Genomic DNA, 24,449 nt, shown 5'->3' with positions numbered 1-24,449 from the left:
CTCCTCCTCTCTCCTTCTCTCTCCTTCTCTCTCCTTCTCTCTCCTCCTCTCTCCTTCTCTCTCCTCCTCTCTCCTCCTCTCTCCTTCTCTCTCCTCCTCTCTCCTCCTCTCTCCTTCTCTCCTCCTCTCTCCTTCTCTCTCTTCTCTCTCCTTCTCTCTCCTTCTCTCTCCTCCTCTCTCCTCCTCTCTCCTTCTCTCCTCCTCTCTCCTTCTCTCTCCTCCTCTCTCCTTCTCTCTCCTCCTCTCTCCTCCTCTCTCCTTCTCTCTCCTTCTCTCTCCTCCTCTCTCCTCCTCTCTCCTCCTCTCTCCTTCTCTCTCCTCCTCTCTCCTCCTCTCTCCTCCTCTCTCCTTCTCTCTCCTTCTCTCTCCTCCTCTCTCCTCCTCCTCTCTCCTTCTCTCTCCTTCTCTCTCCTCCCTCTCTCCTTCTCTCTCCTCCTCTCTCCTCCTCTCTCCTTCTCTCTCCTCCTCTCTCCTTCTCTCTCCTCCTCTCTCCTTCTCTCTCCTCCTCTCTCCTTCTCTCTCTCCTCCTTTCTCCTCCTCTCTCCTCTCTCCTCCTCTCTCCTCCTCTCTCCTCCTCTCTCTTCTCTCCTCCTCTCTCCTCTCTCCTCTCTCTCCTCCTCTCTCCTCTCTCTCCTTCTCTCTCTCCTCCTCTCTCCTCCTCTCTCCTCCTCTCTCTCCTCCTCTCTCCTCCTCTCCTCCTCTCTCCTCCTCTCTCCTCCTCTCTCTCCTCCTCTCTCCTCCTCTCCTCCTCTCTCCTTCCCTCTCCTCCTCTCTCCTCCTCTCTCCTTCTCTCTCTCCTCCTCTCTCCTCCTCTCCTCTCTCTCTCCTCTCCCTCCTCTCCTCCTCTCTCCCCCTCTCTCCTCCTCTCTCCCCCTCTCTCCTCCTCTCTCCTTCTCTCTCCTCCTCTCTCCTCCTCTCTCCTCCTCTCTCCTCCTCTCTCCTCCTCTCTCCTCCTCTCTCCTCCTCTCTCCTCCTCTCTCCTCCTGGGGGAAATAGACTAGTCTGGTCCTAAACCGCAGACTAACAGTGGGTTAGTGGTTAGTGGGGCAGGTTATGTTCCACTCCTGCGCTGCACTACTGCACAGTATAACTGTTTTTGATGGTAAATGAGTTCACTTCATCAAACAGCCTTGGGGTGATGCTGTAGGGCCCCAAGTGGGTTTTTGCTGAGGCACCGGCTCTGTTTATCGTTCATTAGTCTGACGGCTGTGGGGAAAAACTGTTCAAGTGTTGGGATCTGTGGGTCTGGATAGACTGTAGCCTCCTGCCTGAGGGGAGGGGGGTGAATAGTCCGTGTCCAGGGTGAGAAGGTCAGCTGTGATCCGACCCACACGCCTCCAGGTCCTGAGGTGAACAGGACTTGGGGAGATGGAGCCAATCACCCTCTCAGGTCAGAGTCAGTAAAAGAACACAGGTGCAGACCCTTAATCTCTTAACCCTCACATGAACCCAGCACATTTCATACAGTTTGGCTTTACCCAAATCGAAAAGCCAAAAAGGGCAAAAAAGGGCAAAAAACACACGAACAAAGAGTCATGAAAAACAACAGAAAATGACAAAGTGATAAAAGGACGAGAACAAAACAAAAGCGTAGGTAAGTATTTTATTAACGATTGGGGAAATTCGAGATGCTACTCGGACTCACTGCCATTGACACCAGTCTGACAGTGGCTTAGTGGTTAGAGAGGTTTGTTACTGGAAAAACAACATAAATGTGACAAAGAAACACGACAAAAACGCCAACAAAATGTGACAAAAAGATTAGATTTGGGAAAAGCTGAACTGAAGAAAAAGTGCTCGGTTCAGGCGGGGGTTAAGAGGTTAAAAGACAAACTCACACTTACAGTGTCTCAGAGATAAATGATTTCTTCTTTTTCTATATCCTGTGTGTTCGTGTTCAGTCATTAATGCTGCAGGTGCCAGTCTCAGAATAACAGTGTTTAATGTTCACAAACAGAAAAGGAAACAGTAAATAATGTCTCTGTGTCAAAGTTTACTGTGGACTTTAATCTCATCATTTATTCTTTATTCAGATTGAATGACTGTGGTTTGTCAGAGATCAGCTGTTCCGCTCTGGCCTCAGCTCTGAGGTCCAACCCCTCACATCTCACTGAGCTGTTCCTGAGTAATAACAGAGATCTGTCTGACTCAGGAGTGTCTCATCTGTGTGGTTTTCTGAAGAGCCCAGACTGTCGCCTGCAGAAACTCGGGTAAATTCATTCTGTGAGATTAGCTGAATGTAACTTAAATGTGCTACAAACTCAGCTTTATAGCTTTTGGGTTCATAAACTCTTCTATTTCTTTATTTAGCAACAGCCTCTGAGGAAAATGCTCCAACATTTGGAAGTTTTTTTCACAGGGATTTTCACATTTCTAATTCCTGCCTGAGGTTCAGGAGAAGAGTGAGGGTTATGGTTCGGTTTAAAAGATGAAGTTAAAAGAAAATGTGTGTTTATCCTTTTAATATCACGTGGAGCAGAGGTTCCGCTTGACTTTTTTTTTGTCGGCCACTTTGGCCGCTGGGTCGTAAAATGACGGCCATTCGCAAGAATTACCGGCCATTAAAAAATATATACATAATGAACGTGGCTTATTATCAACAACAATCTACATTTAGACAGAGCTACACGAGTGCTTTAGTTGGTCCCAAAACAAGAGGAGGAGGAGAGAGAGGAGGAGAGAGAAGAGAGAGAAGGAGAGAGGAGGGGAGGAGGAGAGAGAAGGAGAGGATGAGAGGAGGAGTGAGGAGGAGAGAGGAGAGAGAGAGGAGGAGAGAGAAGGATACGTTTGATTAGGATATTCTTGAAACGAGCGTGTGGTCAGTCAAACTGACGCGCTGTCCCACAGCAGCTCCTCCTGGGAGAGTGGCCGTGTTTGGAGGCTCTTCCCTTCAACTCAGACGTTCTGTTCCTCCTCCTCTCTCCTTCTCTCTCTCTTCTCTCTCTCCTCCTCTCCTGTATCCTCCTCTCTCTCCTCTCTCCTCCTCCTTTCTCTTCTCTCCTCCTCCTCTCTCCTCCTCTCTCCTCCTCTCTCCTCTCTCTCTCTCCCCTCCTCTCTCCTTCTCTCTCTCTTCTCTCTCTCTCCTCTCCTCTCGCCTCCTCTCTCGTCCTCTCCTCTCTCCTCCTCTCCTTCTCTCTCCTCCTCTCTGTCTCCTCCTCTCCTCCTCTCTCCTTCTCTCTTTCTCCTCTCTCCTCCTCTCTTTCTCTCTCTCTCAGACTAACACCACGCCCCCTCAGACTAACACCACGCCCCCTCAGACTAACACCACGCCCCCTCAGACTAACACCACGCCCCCTCAGACTGACACCACGCCCCCTCAGACTAACACCACGCCCCCTCAGACCAACACCACGCCCCCTCAGACCGACACCACGCCCCCTCAGACTAACACCACGCCCCCTCAGACTAACACCACGCCCCCTCAGACTAACACCACGCCCCCTCAGACTAACACCACGCCCCCTCAGACCAACACCACGCCCCCTCAGACCGACACCACGCCCCCTCAGACTAACACCACGCCCCCTCAGACTAACACCACGCACCAAAGACAAACTCACACTTACAGTGTCTCAGAGATAAATGATTTCTTCTTTTTCTATATCCTGTGTGTTCGTGTTCAGTCATTAATGCTGCAGGTGCCAGACTCAGAATAACAGTGTTTAATGTTCACAAACAGAAAAGGAAACAGTAAATAATGTCTCTGTGTCATAGTTTACTGTGAACTTTAATCTCATCATTTATTCTTTATTCAGATTGTGGGACTGTGGTTTGTCAAAGATCAGCTGTTCCGCTCTGGCCTCAGCTCTGAAGTCCAACCCCTCCTCACATCTCACTGAACTGTTCCTGATTTATAACGGTTTAAATGATTCAGATGTGAAGAAGCTCCTGGACCTTAAACACAGCCCTGACTGTCGACTGGAGGAACTGCTGTGAGTACTGACTTTGTGTTTATTCAGAGCCTGGAGCTCACAGAAGGTTCTCAGTCCTTTTCCTTTTCTCTCTTAGCTCAAATTCCGCCTTGTTTTTTGGGGGTTCAAAGCTGAATAAATCAGGCTCGGAATTAGATATTAAAAAATCCCTCTAGTCCAAGGATGGAAAGTTTGAAGTCTGTATGAGCGACTGTAAGGGCTCAAAGATCTACACCACTGCTTGAAAAATCAGTACTTTCACCTTCAGTACTTCACACCTGCCGTGTCTCGCCTTAAGAGGAAATTCATCCATATTGTTTCTTTGTGTTGCTTTAAACTGGACTCGGCTAAAGTCTCAGAGTTACTCGAGTATCTGCTCAGATCAAGTATTTCTGTAGTTCCAGGACGAGGGCGTATTCAAAACATTATATCACTTTAATTGAATCCTCTCTGTTTTCTGCTCCTCAACAGCTGGAAGTAGATAAGTCTCCAGAAGATGAGCAGCTGGTGGCAGAACCTCAGACTGATCCCAGACAGAACGGCTCTTTCCTGTTCAGAGTTTGACTAAAGTCTGATCCAGAGAGAGAGCTGCAGTGGGCGGAGCTTCAGACGGGAAGAACCTCCAGGACCAGAGCTTCATATAAACACACTTTACTTTTTACTTCAGATTTATATTAACATTTATGATGTGAGTTATTGGGTCTTTTGTTTGTGAGTGTGATGGTGGAGGGAGGGGGGTCTGGAGGGACCGTAGCCTCCTGCCTGAGGGGAGAGGGAGGAACAGTCCGTGTCCAGGGTGAGAAGGGTTTTTGTTTTTAAAGGGAATAAATCAGAGTGTGTGAGGTTTAAACACAGTGATGTCATATCCTATAAACATGTTTGTATGGGCATAAGTTTATATAATCTTTAATATATCCATGATTGATGAGGAAAACACTGTCACTGTGCATTTATTTGTTATGTTCACTTTGATTTTGCAGATTGAGGAAATATATGTTTTGTGTAATGATTAGAATCTGTGTATTTTGATTTAAAGCGACTGGCTGTGAATCAGAATGTAACTGGGCCTTTTGCTCAGAAAAGAGTCTGATGATGTATTTGAGGGTGAAATGAGGTGATAAAGGTGACACAGAGGTGACGAGGGGGGGGGATATTGAAGTGACTTCTCTTTGACCTGTGGTGGGTTTCCACACTTCTGGAAAATACCTGGGGGTAGTCGGGCTGTTAGAAACAAAGAATGTAGAAAAGCCTGAGCGCCTTTAACGGGTACGGAGAGAAAGTTGTGGTGATTTAGCCTCGGTCATTTCTTTGTAAATACTGTCCTGTCCAAAAAGACCAAAAACATCAATAAAACTCTGGGTTGAAATAAACTGAGCAAAAATCAAAGAAAGCCTCGTGTGGCTTCATTCTCCGGCCTCCAGATGGGTCAGTGAACAGTTCAGTCCTCAGAGGTTTTCCAGCCTTTCTCTAGTTCAGCTGCTCAGGTTTGATCAACGTACGACTTCACAACATCAACAATAATGAGCTCATGTTAATAATGAGCTCATGTTAATAATGAGCTCATGTTAATAATAAGCTCATGTTAATAATGAGCTCATGTTAATAATGAGCTCATGTTAATAATGAGCTCATGTTCCAGTGGGTGATGTATTTGTGAAGGTGATGGAACAGACATCATTAAAGGGATATTTCAGGATTTTTGACATAGGGCCTCATACCATAGACATGCACTGGCCGAGCACCACTAACCTCTTCAAATATAAGGACTGCCTTAACTATAAACAAATCCACAACAGTCTGGATAACCATAGGAAATGAGGCCCAATGTTAAACTCCTGAAATATCCCTTTAAAACCTCCCTCTGTTTGGTGAAACTGAAGCGTGTAACATAAGAGCTGGACTCACTGCCTGACAGACTCTGACCGGTCGTTATCACCGCAAGGTTTCCCCAGACAGAGCCAGCCAGGTCTGAAGGTCTGAAGGTCTGAAGGTCTGAAGGTCTGAAGGTCTGAAGGTCTGAAGGTCTGAAGGTCTGAAGGTCTGAAGGTCTGAAGGTCTGGGCTGCAGGGCCTTCTCTGTGCTGCCCCCTGGAGGACAGATGGAAAAGGTGAATTCACCTGGAGCTCGTTTCTTTACAGGCAGTGATTAAGTTGTTCTGCTTTAGTTTGAATTAGAAACAGCATCAGCAGCATTTTAGTTTAATGTTAGTTCAAACTATAAGACCTGATTTAAGTACGTTTAGCCCCAATGCCGACGGCTGTAGCACATTTATAAAACCAGCCGCCCAAAGCTCTTTCACTAAATGACAATGAAATGAATGAGTGATATGGCTCTATCTGGAGGAAAACTGTAAGTGCCTTAGTAACCCTAACCCTGCATAGACTAGACCGAGTAAGACCATCTCTGTGAAGCTCCAACTCAAAGACTCTTTATCAGATCAACATCCTGCTTCTACTGCAGCAAAGTTAGATCCTAATAAACTCAAATATATGAAGATGATCACTCAATACACTTCTTATGTGGAGCCTCTCACACTTTTGATCAGCCTATAAATCCCAAAGTTTAAAATCCAGCACATTTTAGATGATTGTTCCTGGAAATACTTTGCGTGGACTCGACACAGCCCTGAACATGTTTCCATTGCTGAGCTACAGCTCTTTAAAAATGCACAGAAACACAAACATCACCAGAGCAGAACAGGTGGTTATGTCACACATCTGGAAAGACGGGCCGACTCCTTCGTGGTGCAACACAAGCTGTAAAACATGTACTAATACTATTACAGCCGGAGCTTGATGCCTCTGTTTCACTCATATCACGCACTGACAGGACTTCTCACAAAATATGTTCAAATGACTTAAAACCTTCAGACCTGTTTTTAACCACCTTTTAATCATGTTTTAATCACTTATTACCTATGAATTGTATTGATCTCTTGTCATGACCGTTCTCTTCTGAAACTTAACTGTGCTGTGACATTGTCCTGCCTTAGCACAGACACCAGTAGCTTAGCTGAACACACAGAACTGATGTGCTTATAGTAAAAACTAAACTCTTCAAAGTGCGTTTGGAAAGTCCTTATCACATAAATTGCCTTTATCATAATCCTCTCAAGTATCTCTGAGCACTGATGTCGTGAACTTAACCTTGTACAGAATTAAACAGTGTTTTGTTTGGTCACCGCGGTGACCGTTGGACCAACGTCCGCCATCTTAGAAACGTTAGCTTGGTCTAACACTCGTTTTTAAACAAATAATATTGACTAAACACTTCCTAGCTTAACAAAACTTACTGTAAAAGGTACAGGAGAAAGTCTACTACTGTTTATGTGCGTTTTACCGACCAGCTTACCTGTAAAACATGTTAAAGTAATATTACTCCCGGAGCTTGATGCCTCTGTTTCACTCATATGACAGGACTTCTTCTACAGCGCCAATACTGAGACCAAACGCCCCACGCGCCCCCTGCTGGTGCACACAGGTATTACAGGTTACAGTAAAACACAGTTACACCTGAACATAACGAAAAGTAAACATTATAAACAGTGTTTCATTTTAGTTTGACGACCTTAAAGAGTTTTTAATGGGGGGAAACTATTTTAATCTATAAAGTAAAACCGAGTGCCACAGTTACAGCGCCCGGTTTTGCCTGTTTTGTAAATTGTTTAAAAAGAAAAGTTAGAGCAAACGACTTCACACGTTCATTACACATGTGTAGGAACTAAAAAAACATAAAATCATCCAAATCTGAGACGGTCGCCTGGGAAGATCCTCAGAATGTGGTTGATTTGGGCCAGAATGAAGCAAAATCAGTATTTTAATCAAAATAATACGACACATTTAGGTTTGAGGAAAGTGAAATAATACGACAGACGCACCAAGGGGGTCATTTACTAAGTGTTTAACACTTACAAACACGGTAGAGTCTAAAGTGCAGTAAAAAGCAAGAGCAGTTGATATTTGCTAGAGCTGCAACTAAACCATTATTTTGTAATCGATTAATCCATCGATTATTCTCAGGACCAAAACGTTTTTGTCACATCATCATCATTGTTTTCGTCTCAGTTTTGTTGCTATTTTCACAACTTTTTTCCAGAAGCTTTTGGATTGGGGTAAAGCCAAGCTGGAGAAATGTGCTCGGTTCAGGTGTCGCCTGTCATCAATACGCCGTCACAGCTGCACAAACTCCGCCCATTTCACAAGGATTAAAGAAACGCTGCAAATGTAAGAAAACTGTAAGAACTGAGAGACGTCAGCTCGTTCATCAAATCATCAAAGTAAAACATAGAAATCTGAGTCAAAGTGTTGTTTTTGTGACTGAAATCAGACTAAACTACAGTAAAAGTTGTTACTGAGACTAAAAGTGTGGCTGAAGCCTGCAGATGTTTCACAGCTGTGTGGCTTTGGACTTGCTTTGTGCTGGTTCTTCTGGGTTTTGTACAGACTCATTTCACTTTAATGATGAAAGAGAAATGTGTGTAAATGGTTAAAGTTTGTATTGATGTCAGAAAGTGTCTCCCTTTAGCCTCTGTCTCTCACATCTCCTTAAACTTGGATGTGTCTTTTTCATGAGGCTCAGTGCAGCTGCGGCCTGCGCCCACTAGAGGGAGCCACAGTGCACAACATTTAAAATACACTTCACTAATGTTTGCTTAGACATGTTTTGATGTTTGTCTTGATTTCACTGATTCACTGCTTTAACCAAAAACACATCAGACTCATAGTCGTTCATTTTATTGTCTTGAAAACATCTGGCCCCACTTTAGGAACCTCTGGCCCCACTTTAGGAACCTCTGGCCCCACTTTAGGAACCTCTGGCCTCGACTGTGGAACAGCTGCCCCTCAGTCTGCCACTTCTCACAGATCGGTCTCTTTTGAAGCTCTTCACCCCCGCCTGAACCCAGCACCTTTTCTCCAGTTTGGCTTTACCCAAATCTAAAAGTGTCAAGACAAAAACAGAAACACAAGGTAAAAGATCAGTTTAAATGAGCGTCACCCTGGCCTATAGGCTGCAAACTTTTAGATTTAGGTAAAACAAAACAGTAGAAGATGCACTTGTTTAAGGGGGCTAGATGCAGTTGGCCATTTTATACTCACTACTGCCACCTCAGGCCATACGTGTAACTGCAGCTTCTATATTAACCTCTTACCTCCCACCTGAACAGAGCACTTTCTCTCCAGTTTGGTTTTACCCAAATCCATCCATCCATTTTCTTCCGCTTTATCCGGGGCCGGGTCGCGGGGGCAGCGTCTCAGCAGAGACAAAAAATAATAAAAATGTGACAAAAATAAATAAAAATGTGACAAAAAATAAAAAATGTGACAAAAAATAAATAAAAATGTGACAAAAAAATAATAAAAATGTGACAAAAAATAATAAAAATGTGACAAAAAAATAATAAAAATATGACAAAAAACAAATAAAAAATGTGAAAAAAAATAATAAAAATGTGACAAAAACTTAATAAAAATGTGAAAAAAATAAAATAAAAATGTGACAAAAAATAATAAAAATGTGACAAAAAAATAATAAAAATGTGACAAAAAATAATAAAAATGTGACAAAAATAATAAAAAAAATTGACAAAAAAAATAAATAAAAATGTGACAAAAATAATAAAAAAAATTGACAAAAAAAATAAATAAAAATGTGACAAAAAAACGAAAAAATGTGACAAAAAATAAATAAAAAATGTGACAAAAAATAATAAAAATGGGACAAAAAAACGAAAAAATGTGACAAAAAATAATAAAAAATTGACAAAAAAAATAATAAAAATGTGACAAAAAAACAACAAAAATATGTCAAACTCTGGCAAACATGAGATGAAAAAGAATGTGAAAAAGTGAAACAACGAGGCAGCAATGTGAGGAAAAGGATCTGTTTTGTATGTCTTGACTATGAGGCGTTACTCTGCTCTAATATGTTGTAAGCCCCAGGTGAGAACTTGTTAGATTTGGGCAAAGCCGAACTGGAGAAACTGCTCGGTCAAGGCGAAGGGTAAGAGGTGAAGCTCGTGCATGACGGCACTTCAGACCCGAAGAAACACCTTTGTGACAGGGCAGGATTTTAGAGGCAGTTGTGGTGAACAGGTCTGAGCTCATTCTACACATTAGGACATGGAGGAACATGTAGAGGGAGGAAAATACTTAATATAACATGTTTAAACTCCGTATAGTCCCTTTAAGTCCAGGTCATCTGTTCAAACTGGGTGTGAATGTCTCGAACTGACTGAATTAGGTCTGCGATGTCATCATTTTGGTTCCTCTTTCTGTGAAGCACTTTCACTTTGTCTTTGTAAAAAGCTGCACAAATAAACTTTAAGAAACAAGTAAAACAGAAGTTCTGAAACGCTTTGCTGCCCTGAGTCTGGGAACCCCTGGTCCAGAGGCAGGTCGAGCTCAGGTCCTTCTGCTCCAGTACAGACCGGGGAAGAGTCGCCAAAACATCAACTCAAAATAAAAAAGTACCTACTCAAATAATGACTCGGGTAAAAGTCAAAAAGTACTTTGTATTAAAAGTATATATTTGTGAAGGAAAAGGGACAGACACATTTATTTTTAGGTCGACATGAAGCTTTTGTAAAACACTCACAGTGGCACAAGTACTACTTTTCTTTCAACTCCAGTAAGAGCAATGATACTTCACTAGAATATTGCTCAAGTAGAAGGAAAAAGTACTGAATGATATATAAGTACAGTGACTTTAGCACTTGTAGTTGCGGGGCCTCGATTAAAGTCTGGGACAAAAACAGGAAATGAGAGGGTGTTGGCCACGTCCTCCATTTCCTTCGTTTCGTTTCGTTTCGTTTTATTATGAATATACAGTAAGAACATTTACACATTCATTCATGGAGTATTGCATATTCATAAATGGGACACCCTTGAAGCAACAGTTTGGGGCCCAAGATAGGACACAATATTAAAAACACAAACATACAGTAATACATTAGCAACCTAGGAAAAAATGTGACAAAAAATAATAAAAATGTGACAAAAAATAAATAAAAAATGTGACAAAAAATAACAAAAATGTGACAAAAAAACGAAAAAATGTGACAAAAAATAAACAAAAATGTGACAAAAAATAAATAAAAAATGTGACAAAAAATAAATAAAAAATGTGACAAAAAATAATAAAAATGTGACAAAAAAACGAAAAAATGTGACAAAAAATAAATAAAAAATGTGACAAAAAATAATAAAAATGTGACAAAAAATAAATAAAAAATGTGACAAAAAATAATAAAAATGTGACAAAAAATAAATTAAAAATGTGACAAAAAATAACAAAAATGTGACAAAAAAACGAAAAAATGTGACAAAAAATAAACAAAAATGTGACAAAAAATAAATAAAAAATGTGACAAAAAATAAATAAAAAATGTGACAAAAAATAATAAAAATGTGACAAAAAAACGAAAAAATGTGACAAAAAATAAATAAAAAATGTGACAAAAAATTATAAAAATGTGACAAAAATAATAAATAATTGACAAAAAAAATAATGAAAAATTTACAAAAAATAATAAAAATGTGACAAAAAAATAAAATAAAAATGTGACAAAAAAACATACAGTAATACATTAGCAACCTAGGAAACATTGCCTTTGTTGCCTATTTCCTTCCAAACCTATAACTAACCTACTCTAATCTAAAACTACCATATCTTACTTTTATTACTTTAGCAATGCATCAATTTAAAAGAGTACACACTATAAGCTCACACACATTGGGACATACTACCATCAGACACAAGTTTTTAATTATTTTGCTGTATGTATCTATTTATTTATTTTTGTATATTTTTTTTTATAGTTTTTTAGAGGTCCAACAAGGGTTTATTGTATTTTCCTAGAAGCTCAATTTTTAATTTCTTTTTAAAAATGGCCAAAGATGTAGCAGTTTTAATGTCAGTGTTCAGTTTGTTCCACATTTCGGGGCCTTTACGCCGCACTGAGACTCGTACACTTCAGTGTCCTGGTTTTTCCCTTTAAGGGGAGACACTACAGGCAAAACACAATTTTTTCAGTTTTCAGGTTTTGGGCCAAATTGGTCTCTGAACATATGAACTTTCACCCGGAAACAGAAAATATGCCTAATCTTCACAATAACATGTTTAAATATTGCGCTGATTCAATGTTCCCCCATAGACTTATATGGGAGAACGCAATTTCAAGGGCCTTTTTCTCCAAACACATTTTTCTGTCATTGTGGCGACACTATGTCCACGTCAGTCGGACCTAAAGACTTCACATTTTCCAGCCTTGGACTGAACAAGATTTGGAAGATTTTTTCAGAGGGATTTTTTATTATTTAATCCCTTCAGCCCCATTTATTGAGTTTTGAATGTCAAAAAATAAGGCGAAAATTACATTTTTACAATTTTTTCCACTAAAAAACAGCTTATCTTAAAACTAAACAAGAAATCCTAAATCCCCTCTGAGAAAGTCTTGGCAACTCATTTATCAATAAAATGAAACCATAAATTTGAATGTAGCTCTATCCATTATTCAGATTTCGTTGCCGAAAAGATGGATATTTGGGGCATTTTTTGGCATAAAACACCTTGTTCTTATATGAAAAGATAAAATGACAGAAAAGTTGCCATGTATTTTTTTCTCACATTTATGCCAGTGATCGACAGCAACAGTTTCAAATTGATATGTGTAAATATACATTTTTTCCCTATTCACCTGCAGGGTCTCGCCTTAAGAGGGTTTTGTGTCTCGTGTTGTGATCGTGAGCAGGTGTAGAGGTCGGGATGAGCTGAGCCAGTCTGTCCTTAGGTCTAAACATGACATTATACATTACACATGCATTTTGAGAGAAGTTGCACTCCGTGAGTTTCAGCAGCTTATATTTATAGAAGAAGGAGTCAGTGGGGCCGTTAAACTAAGAGACGGCTCGAATGGCTTTCTTTTGAAGGGCTTGTAGTTTCAAAAGAAAACTGGGAAATGTGTTGCACCAGATCACGTTGCAGTAATTCAGACTCGTGATTAAGGCGAGACACTGCAGGTGAATAGGGAAAAAAATGTATATTTACAGATATCAATTTGAAGCTGTTGCTGTCGATCACTGGCATAAATGTGAGAAAAAAATACATGGCAAGTTTTCTGTCATTTTATCTTTTCATATAAGAACAAGGTGTTTTATGCCAAAAAATGCCCCAAATATCCATCTTTTCGGCGACGAAATCTGAATAATGTTTAGAGCTACATTCAAATTTATGGTTTCATTTTATTGATGAATGAGTTGCCAAGACTTTTTCAGAGGGGATTTAGGATTTCTTGTTTTATTTTTAAAATAAGCTGTTTTTTGGTGGAAAAATGTGTAAAAATTAAATTTTCGCCTTATTTTTTGACATTAAAAACTCAATACATGGGGTTAGGGATTAAATAATAAAAAATCCCTCTGAAAAAATCTTCCAAATATTGTTCAGTCCAAGGCTGGAAAATTTGAAGTCTTTAGGTCCGACTGACGTGGACATAGTGTCGCCACAATGACAGAAACATGTGTTTGGAGAAAAAGGCCCTTGAAATTGCGTTCTCCCATATAAGTCAATGGGGGAACATTGAATCAGCGCAATATTTAAACATGTTATTGTGAAGATTAGGCATATTTTCTGTTTCCGGGTGAAAGCTTGTATGTTCAGAGACAGATTTGGCCCAAAACCTGAAAACTGAAAAAAATGAGTTTTGCCTGTAGTGTCTCCCCTTAAACTATTTAAAGGTTTCGATCTGTAAAACTAAACCATGACGTCCTTCAGTTTGAGACGTGAAGTGGTTCAGTGGTTCAGTGGTTACAACTGTTCCACTTGTGGCCCGGTATGTGGAGGTCCAGGCCATGTTTGTTTGGGGCTGTGGACTTGGAGGTTAGGGCAGCTGTGACTGACCAAGGGAGGCTCTGGAAGATCACCATCACTCAGAGTCCCGACCTCATTTGCAGGTTTTTTTTTTTGCGTTTTGCTTTCACTTTAAGTTAACCTCTTGACCCCCCGCCTCAACCAAGCAAATTTTCTCCAGTTCAGCTTTACCCAAAGCCTCATTTGAAAGCTAAGACCGACAAAATGGACCTAAGATTTTTCCTCATGTTGTTGCCATGTTGTTCTATTATTTTTTGTGAAAGGAGTTTTTTCCCGCTAACTTCACAAAAGTACGAAAGAAAAAGTTACGACGGAGAAAACAAACATGCATTTTATTATTAGCTTCCCCTTTGTAGAGGAACAAGGTGCGTTTATGGTGATGTACGAGCACATGTTTTAAATGTTTATGTCACTGTCATTTTCATGGCTAAAGCTAAAGTTAATGTAAATGAAAGCTTGTATGGAAACCAGCTTACACTGTTTTTCTGTGTGTGTCCCAGCTCTTACGGTGAATTTAAGAGTTTACTGCCATTAAACTTCAACAAACCCTCAGTAAAGTGTCTTCCATATTGGGGGGGGGTTTGCTACATATCATTTTCACAATCAAAGATTTTTCATTTTGGAGCTTTTGTTTATGGAACCCGGCAACACACTCCCGATACAGACCCTGCTATAGGCGCTTTCACTGCGATGGTTGGCGTTCACGAGGATAAAAAGTTGAATAATCTAAATAACGATGCTCACACATGCGCGTCCTTGCCCTGACATGGCTAAATATGTACAGAAAATAATAGTCTACTTACTACTACTACTACTTTATAGATATTAATCTTATAAAAGTGATAAAAACCTTTGGAGAGGCCATCTACGTGTACTTTGCCTTAGGATTTCTGTTGTGTCATGGTTTTATAAACTGTTCAAATGTCCTATAAATGTTCTGATCAAAGTGCTGTTAAACAGGTCAGATTAGTGTCAGGCTGATCAATCAACAAGGTTAATGATTAGTTGTTGAACAAACTTGTTTTGCCCAAAACTGCCCGTATTATCTGTGTCAAAAGTCAAGTGTACGTCGGGTTTAGAGACGAGAGAGAGACTTCCATAGACAGACGTCCAATCGAATGCTTGTTGAGCTGTAACTTGTATTTCTGTGCTATTGATTGGATAAAAACCTCTTTGAACAAACTTATCTTCCTGAGAGACATTTTGAAGTCTCGGACGGGAGCAGGAGAGGCTAAATGCTAACGCCGTCTGCGCTGTGTTTACGTGACTGAAGATCAGACAGGTCCTAAAGAACTCGTCACAGCTCAGGTAAGAACATATCTCAGTGTGTAAAAACGCTGGCCTGTTCCTTTAAGGAGAGACGCACCCTGGACACCCCCACCACTAAAGTCACTTCCCTTTTCCTTTCCTATATGACTTCTCTGTGTTCCACTCTGCTCTGTCAGTCCGAGGAGACGCTCAGGTCACGTGTGTGAGAACAGCCTGTGATCGAGGTAAGGCTTTTAAGTTCTTTGTAAATCCTACACAGAACCGGACAAACACTGAAGTCACAGTCATTACTTTCACACCTTTCATTTAGTTTAGTTTAGTTTAATTTGAGCAACTACATTTTCCTGATTTACAAATACACATTAACCAGTCACAGATGCTCAAAAGGAGTCGGCTAAACAACAAGAAAATAAGAAAATTCATGTGTTCGATTTTCCAAACCCCGGCACATACAGCTGTGTTTAAGATTTACATTTATGCTCTTGCATACAGCAAAATGAGAATCATGATCATACAAACAGATGCATTTGTTATTATTATTAATATTATGAATGTCATTACCATCATTACAATGATTTGTTTTATTATTTTTGATGAAATCCTAGATATTGCGAATGTAACATTATAATATTACAATATTATACTATTATACAGGCATATTTAATATTCAGAGATTTACTAGACACAGAGAGCCTGATAAAACATGTGTTGTCATTGCTATTGCCACTACCATATTTTTATGTACAAGTGTTGGTTGTTTTATTTATTTATTTTGCCCTATATATTGTGGTGCATTAAAAAGCCAGGGTGTGGGGTGGGCCAGTTAGGAGAGGGCAGTAGCCCCAACCAACAAGCCCCCCCCCCCCCCAGCTGCCCTAGTGGACTGTGTTGTTGAGGTGTTGTATCCAAAGCTGTGAGATGCTTTAAAAGACGAGGTTTAGTTCTATCTTTGTTAGGACGGTTGATAAAAGTCCGGGACAGAAACAGGAAAAGTTTTGTGTTTTCTTAGACCCGTGTCCTCGTTTAACCTTTAACGGCTTCAATCCGAAAAACAGAACCTCATTAAAACAAAGCTTTTTACACTTTACAAACTGGGACACAAAGGGGATTTGTGCTGTTTTACAGTTTAGACTTTATTGTATAATGTATTTAGAGTAACTGTATTCAGGTACAGTTACTCTTTCATTTGAGAGTATTTAGATACAGTTACTTTAGACAGTTACATTGTGGTTCTTAATCGTTACGTTTCAACAGTGTTGGGGAGAAACTTTGTAATTGTGTTGAGTTACAGAATACTGAGTTCTCACCTTGAAATGTATTTAGTAACGAATTCTATTACTTTGTCCAATCAGAGTCCTGTATTCTGAATACTTAGATACTTTCACATTGATTTGCATAATATTAAAGCATAAATGTGGAGTAAGAAGACGTTAAAGCTGCACTTTGACTCGTCTGTTACAAACTTATTTATCACTAACTAGAACTAACCTGTTTTTTCTTCTTAATGCTGTGATTATGAAACTGAAATGTAAGGACTGAGGACTTTGATGTGTTCCTTTGATATCAGGAAAGTCACTGTATCTAAATACTCTCAAATGAGAGAGTAACTGTACCTGAACACAGTTACTCAAAATGAGTATTCTGAATATTGCACAACATTAATAATAAAGAAAAGATCAAAACGATCAGGGAAATGTTCTGTCTCTCCTCCAAATACAAACCAATATGTCAAAAGTCCTCATGTCACGGCTCATGTGCGTCATGTGATGTGTTTTATCTGCAGCTCCGACAAACTAGTCTTTTTAAGGGGAGACACTACAGGCAAAGCTACATTTTTTCAGTTTTCAGGTTTTGGGCCAAATCTGTCTCTGAACATATAAACTTTCACCCAGAAACCAAAAATATACCGAATCTTCACAAAAACATGTTTAAATATTGCGCTGATTCAATGTTCCCCCATAGACTTATATGGGAGAACACGATTTCAAGGGCCTTTTTCTCCAAACACATGTTTCTGTCATTGTGGCGACACTATGTCCACGTCAGTCGGACCTAAAGACTTCACATTTTCCAGCCTTGGACTGAACAATATTTGGAAGATTTTTTCAGAGGGATTTTTTATTATTTAATCCCTTAAGCCCCATTTATTCAGTTTTGAATGTCAAAAAATAAGGCGAAAATTACATTTTTACACATTTTTTTCCACAAAAAAACAGCTTATTTTAAAACTAAACAAGAAATCCAAAATCCCCTGTGAAAAAGTCTTGGCAACTCATTCATCAATAAAATGAAACCATACATTTGAATGTAGCTCTATCCATTATTCAGATTTCGTCGCTGAAAAGATGGGAAATTTGGGGCATTTTTAGGCATAAAACACCTTGTTCTTATATGAAAAGATAAAATGACAGAAAATTTGCCATGTATTTTTTTCTCACATTTATGCCAGTGATCGACAGCAACAGCTTCACATTGATATCTGTAAATACACATTTTTTCCCCATTCACCTGCAGCGTCTCGCCTTAATCATACGCCGCATTTCTGCATAAGTACAAAGTATTCTCAGTATTCAGAATGCAGTACTCTGAGAGGACAAAGCGTCACGTGACTCCGAGTGGTGGAAGGAGAGAAAGGAGCCAGTGCTTCCTCTCACATCTCCTTCAGCATTAGGGACCTCTGTTGACTGTGTTTTTAATTCAGTAACAGATTCTGCAGAGTGACAAAGTGAATGTTCCCACAGCAGAGCCAGAGTTTTAAAGCGGCGCCTCAGTGACCGGCCTGAATGAAGACAGTTTGTGCTTTTGCTTCAGCCACGTAGACAGTGTTTTTACTTCCCCTGTTGTTTCCGCTGCTGTGTGAGGACGGTCGGATTGTGCAAACCCCCCCCCTCCGGTGCCTCTCACTCAGCCTGACTGCCTCTGAAGCGGGGGCGAAGGGCTCATTACGACACTCACACTGTGGAGCATCATGGACAGCAGTTTCTTGACCTCTGCTACTCCTGATCTTTTGTCATGTGTTTTTTATGCACTAAAGAGAGTTTAGCTGCACGTTTGGCCTCCGTGGACATGGTATCAGGTTACTAGTTTGAATAGTAGACCCTACACACAGCATGCCCTCTGCTGGATAAATGTTGCACTAGCAACAGTCAGCTGACTGCTGTAACCATGGTAACCACGCGATTTTGGAAAATCTCTTTGATGGAAACACATGTAAATTTGCTTTATATATAATATATATATAATAATAATTATTATAAAAATCTCTTGGATTTATATGGAGCTGAGCACATTTATAATGCGAATTTTAGACAGATGCACATTTTCTTTGATGGAAACCACTGGCACATGTGAACATCAGAGCATTTTTAATCAATCCATCAAATGTTATTATAGAGCCCTTTACAACTCTCAAGGCGACCAAAGTGCTTTACAATAAAACCACATAAAATCCATTAAAAACATTCATACAACCAAACAATAAAACAGATCAAATGTACTAAAGCAGGGGTGGCTAACTAGTCAGAGACCAAGAGCCGAAATTTTCAACCTTGATCCTGTGAAGAGCCAAAAAGGCTCCGACCATTAGTGAGTTTATTGTGATTAAATAGAATTTGACCGTTGTATTTAATCACAATAAACTATAACTTCATGCCTCTTTCTTTTTTTTTTTTTAATAATTGTGTTAGGTTTAATGGTTTTACTCCTCACCAAGATTGAAATACATGTACATTAACTGACATTTTGGGCTTTCTGCTCTGACTGAGACAGAATTAGATTTTTGTTTGTATGTGGGGCCTTGCCCACTGAGCCCCCTCCTCTGACCCGCCCCTGGCCTGTGGCTCAGTGCTGCTTCGTCCTGACTGGACTGTACAGAGACGCACTCTCGGCTGCACAAAGTTCATGAACTTTAACCAGGAGCCTCTGGACGACTGAGAGTCTGTTTTAAGTTGCATCTGTTACAGTTTCTGTCACATGTGGAAGGAAAGTCATGACTTTGCGTATTTCCGCGATACGCGATGTCGCGCTTCGCATCACATGCTTCGTCAGAGCTCCGCTTTTTTCCATTTCCTAATGTAGATCTTTTTCTGTGAATATGAAGCCAAATTACATCAAATAAAGAGCAGCTGATCAGAAACCTGAAAAGCAGAAGCTGATCCCAGAGCCACGATCTGCCTGTTGTTTAACTACATCCTGTTTGAGTGAGGCTGCACGGGCTCCTTTACAAACCGCCTCCAAAAGGAGAGATACGGACTCTCATACATGTAGAGATGGAAACAGGGTCTGTAGGACTATGGCAAGATTCTTAAAGACTGTTTTACAGTTTATGGGAAACATTTACCAATTATTTTGCAAAGACCTGCATTGTATTAAACATCTCCAATCATGCAAAGAGCCGCACTCTGATTGGCCAAGAGCCGCATGCGGCTCGAGAGCCGGGTGTTCGCCACCCCGGTACTAAAGTGTGGCCGTGCTACTGAGTGATAAAAGCCAGTCTGAATAAATGCGTCTTGAGCCTGGATTTAAAAAGGCCAAAGTCAGTGATGTTGCATATCAGGGGGCGGCTTGTTCCAGAGTCTGGGTCCAGCTGCTGAAAAGGACCGAGTGCTTGGACCTGGTCCTGGGCACTTCTAGCAGGAGCTGGTTTGACGACCTCAAGGATCTGCTCGAGTCAACAGTTAAAAGTTCAGACAAGTACGAAGGGGCCAGACCATTGAGGGCTTGAAAAACAAACAGAAGGATTTTAAAATCAACTCTAAAAAGAAATAGGAGCCAATGCAACAGAAAAAGGACTGGGCTGATGTGCCGACGTCTGGGTGTGTTTGTTAAAAAACGAGCTGCAGGATTTTGCACCAACTGAAGACGATTAAGACAGGACTGGGAAACTACAATAATCAATTCTTGAACTGATAAAAGCGTGGATGGTTCGCTCCAGGTCTGAGTGGTTTAAAAAAGGCTTTACTTTAGTTCAAACACACAGCTGATAAAAACACTGTCAGTCTGTTTGTCAAAACGAAGCGAGTTGTGAAAAACAACCCTGAGGTTTCTGACCATAGGTTTGAAATAAGAAGACAGCAAAACAAAGTCTGGAAAATTAGAGTCACCAAACAAAATGAAATCTGTTCTATCCTCGTTTAAATGGAGGAAATTCTGGTGTAACCACAGTTTTGTGTCAGATGTTCAGTCCATGAGACATTGGACAGCGTCACTCCTGTTTGATGAAACAGGCAGATAGATTTGCAGATCATCTGCATAGCAGTGAAATGACAAGTGATGTTGGGCGATAATGGACCCCAGTGGCAACATATAAAGAGAAAACAACATGGGGGCCAAAATAGAACCCTGGGGCACTCCACACGACAAGGAGGCAACAGAGGAGGACAGAGCACCAATCATAAATCACTGAGATATGACTGGAAGCACCAAAGTGCAGCACCACAAATGCCAACATGAGGCTTCAGGCGAGACAAAAGAACAGAATGATCAACAGTATCGAAAGCTGCTGTTGGATCAAGAAGCACTAAAACAACATTTAGCATCAGAGACAGGGTCACATCACTGTGTGCTCTCAACACACTCTGTGCTAGGGCTTGTTCTGAACCCAGATTGGAATTTTTCAAGAATTGAATTGCACTCTAAAAACATGTGTAGCTGCATAAAAACAACTTTCTCAAGGATTTTTGAAATAAAAGACAAATTCGACACAAGTCTAAAATTGGACAAAACAGAAGAATCAAGCTGTGTTTTTTAAGCAGGGTCTGACTACAGCATGTTTGAAAACATCAGGGACATGAGCAGAGAGAAGTGTTAATTAGAAACAAGAGGGAAGGCCCTATAGAGACACTTCTTTCAACAGTTTTGTGGGGAGAATGTCCAAGGGGCAACTCGTGGTTCTCATACATGTGACGATGTCATTGAGGGACGAGAGAGAGACCGGTAGAAAACGGTCGAACACTGCAGAGTGTGAGACAGACTGGTCCAGGCTGCTGCAGCAGAGTGCTCTCACAGACGCCACTTTATCAACAAAGAACTGTAAAAACGTCTCACAAGTAGAAACTGTGGCATCTGCCAAAGAGGAGGTGTGAGGGTTCACACCAGCGTTAACTGTATTAAACAACACACGAGGGCAGTGGCCGTTAGTGGAAATAATGTTCGACAACAATTCTGATTTGGCCTCTTTCACAGCCCTCTGATACTGAGCAAGACTGTCCTTCAGAATCTCCCGAGATACATGCAGTCGGTCCTTCTTCCACCGTCGTTCGGCCCATCTACAGCGCTGTCTGAGGGCCCGGGTCGAGTCATTTAACCAAGGGTCGGCCCTTGGTTTAGAGGACCTGCGCCTGCATAGAGAAATGTGTCCAAGATCTCAGTACAGGTAGAATAAAATGTTGTCAAAAAGCGATCTGGACAGTCAGGAACAATATTTCCACCAGAAGCAGAGAGCTCTGAATCTGCAAAGGCAGCAGCAAACTCCCCAGCTGTTGAAGAATTAATAATCCGACGGCGAGAGGCTGGGACAGGTGGCTTACTGGCCGGTAGAGGAGCAGGAACTTCAAATATGATGGGCAAATGATCTGAAATGTGTCTGATATTTCCTTAAGAGACACAGAGAGCCCATGGGAAATAATCAAGTCCAGCGCATGCCCAGCGTTGTGAGTTGGTCCATCCACAGACTGATTAAGGTCAAAAGACGAGAGAAGACGTTTAAAATCACTGGCCAGCTGGTCAGACGGGCAACAGACATGGATGTTAAAATCCCCACGAAGAAGAACATTTTCGTATTTGGGGACCACCTCTGCTAGGAACTCAGAAAACTCCTGGAGGAAATCCTTGTTGTATTTAGGTGGACGGTACAAAGTAGGGCAAAGAGAGTTCTAATGTAAACAGCTGCACTTCAAAACAGTACATGTAAAGGCTTGCAAGTAAATTTATCCTTGAAGTCTGTGGCGACTCCACCTCCTCGACCTGACGCTCGCGGCGAGCTGAGGAAAGAGCAGTGAGGGGGGAGGAGCTCAGTGAAGCCGCTGTCATCACCCGGTTTAATCCACGTTTAACCGAGCTTTACCCAAATCTAAAAGCTTAAAAGAAAAGCATCCAAAAAACAAAAAATGTGCTGGAAAAGCAACAAAAAAGTGACAAAAACACAACAAAATGTGACGAAAACGTGACGACAAAGCAATGAAAAAAGCGATGAAAAAACAACAATAACATGACAAAAAAAAAACTGAAAAACAAGAGACGAAAACACAACGAAAAAGTGACAAAAAAGTGACGAAAAAACAACAAAAAAGTGACGAAAAAACAACAAAAAAGTGACAAAAAAGTGACGAAAACACAACAAAAAAGTGACAAAAAAGTGACGAAAACACAACAAAAAAGTGACAAAAAAGTGACGAAAAAACAACAAAAAAGTGACAAAAAAGTGACGAAAAAGTGACGAAAAAACAACAAAAAAGTGACGAAAAAGTGATGAAAAAACAACAAAAAAGTGACAAAAAAGTGACGAAAAAACAACAAAAAAGTGACGAAAAAACAACAAAAAAGTGACAAAAAAGTGACGAAAACACAACAAAAAAGTGACAAAAAAGTGACGAAAACACAACAAAAAAGTGACAAAAAAGTGACGAAAAAACAACAAAAAAGTGACAAAAAAGTGACGAAAAAGTGACGAAAAAACAACAAAAAAGTGACGAAAAAGTGATGAAAAAACAACAAAAAAGTGACAAAAAAGTGACGAAAAAACAACAAAAAAGTGACAAAAAAGTGACGAAAAAACAACAAAAAAGTGACAAAAACACAACAAAAAAGTGACGAAAAAGTGACGAAAAAGTGACGAAAAAACAACAAAAAAGTGACGAAAAAGTGACGAAAAAACAACAAAAAAGTGACAAAAAAGTGACGAAAACACAACAAAAAAGTGACAAAAAAGTGACGAAAAAACAACAAAAAAGTGACGAAAACACAACAAAAAAGTGACAAAAAAGTGACGAAAAAGTGACGAAAACACAACAAAAAAGTGACGAAAAAGTGACGAAAAAACAACAAAAAAGTGACGAAAAAGTGATGAAAAAACAACAAAAAAGTGACAAAAAAGTGACGAAAAAACAACAAAAAAGTGACAAAAAAGTGACGAAAAAACAACAAAAAAGTGACAAAAACACAACAAAAAAACAACAAAAAAGTGACGAAAAAGTGACGAAAAAACAACAAAAAAGTGACAAAAAAGTGACGAAAAAACAACAAAAAAGTGACAAAAAAGTGACGAAAAAGTGACGAAAAAACAACAAAAAAGTGACGAAAAAGTGACGAAAAAACAACAAAAAAGTGACAAAAAAGTGACGAAAAAACAACAAAAAAGTGACAAAAAAGTGACGAAAAAACAACAAAAAAGTGACAAAAACACAACAAAAAAGTGACGAAAAAGTGACGAAAAAACAACAAAAAAGTGACAAAAAAGTGACGAAAAAACAACAAAAAAGTGACAAAAAAGTGACGAAAACACAACAAAAAAGTGACAAAAAAGTGACGAAAAAGTGACGAAAAAACAACAAAAAAGTGACGAAAAAGTGACGAAAAAACAACAAAAAAGTGACAAAAAGGTGACGAAAAAACAACAAAAAAGTGACAAAAAAGTGACGAAAAAACAACAAAAAAGTGACAAAAAAGTGACGAAAAAACAACAAAAAAGTGACAAAAAAGTGACGAAAACACAACAAAAAAGTGACAAAAAAGTGACGAAAAAACAACAAAAAAGTGACAAAAAAGTGACGAAAACACAACAAAAAAGTGACGAAAACACAACAAAAAAGTGACGAAAACAGGCCAAAAAGCCACAAAAGAAGTAATGAAAAAGCAGCAAAAAGCAACAAAAACAAACAAAAACAAACAAAAATTCAGCGACAACGTGACAAAAAGCTACCGTCACTTTTCTAGATTTCAGCTTTCAAATGAGCCGTTACAGTGTCGCTCTCCAGTCAAGAAGCCTTTGGATTTGGGTAAAGCCGAACTGGAGAAACTGCTCTGGGTTAAGGCGGGGGGTCAGAGGTTCACATATGTATTTGTGGAAGTGTCGCATTTACGCTAATTTGGGCCAGGCTGACCAGAGTCCAGGGCTGTTTTTCAGTCCGGCCCTGCCTCACATTAATGAGCGCAATGCGCATCGGCACGTGCACATTCCCTGAGTCCAAGACAACAGGACCTGGGACAGAGCGGAGGCAGCTAACCTCCCCGGAGCCCCGCACGATGAAGCCACCATGGGGAAATCCGCATGAAGTGGTCATGGGTCGAAGACTGCGCCAGTGAGGCCACTTCGCTTCCCCCGCCTCCTGTGGCGGCGTTTGCGAGGAAGGGTGACAGGTAGACGCAGCAGGTAGTGGCACAGACTCCAGGAATGGTGGGAGCGTCTTT

General features: G+C 40.4%; 2 protein-coding genes across 2 annotated transcripts in view; one reads left to right on the top strand and one right to left on the bottom strand.

Annotated features, from left to right (window-relative positions):
* LOC306966657 (verrucotoxin subunit beta-like) overlaps window positions 1-2,214 on the top strand; it is a gene marked incomplete at its 3' end in the record, with an annotated part of 36,087 nt that extends 33,873 nt beyond the window's left edge. The window contains exon 6 of the mRNA XM_079561473.1: window positions 2,034-2,214. Within this exon, the coding sequence (XP_079417599.1) occupies window positions 2,034-2,214 (181 nt within the window). The remainder of the gene's footprint in view (window positions 1-2,033) is intronic.
* The window catches only part of LOC306966774 (uncharacterized protein), a gene marked incomplete at both ends in the record, with an annotated part of 190,776 nt that overhangs the window by 87,191 nt on the left and 79,136 nt on the right, over window positions 1-24,449 (bottom strand). The window lies entirely within an intron of this gene.

The sequence above is a fragment of the Gobius niger genome, assembly GCF_951799975.1.
Source record: "Gobius niger genome assembly, chromosome: 8".
Lineage (NCBI taxonomy): Eukaryota > Metazoa > Chordata > Actinopteri > Gobiiformes > Gobiidae > Gobius > Gobius niger.
This window is presented reverse-complemented; position numbering and strand designations above follow the sequence as displayed.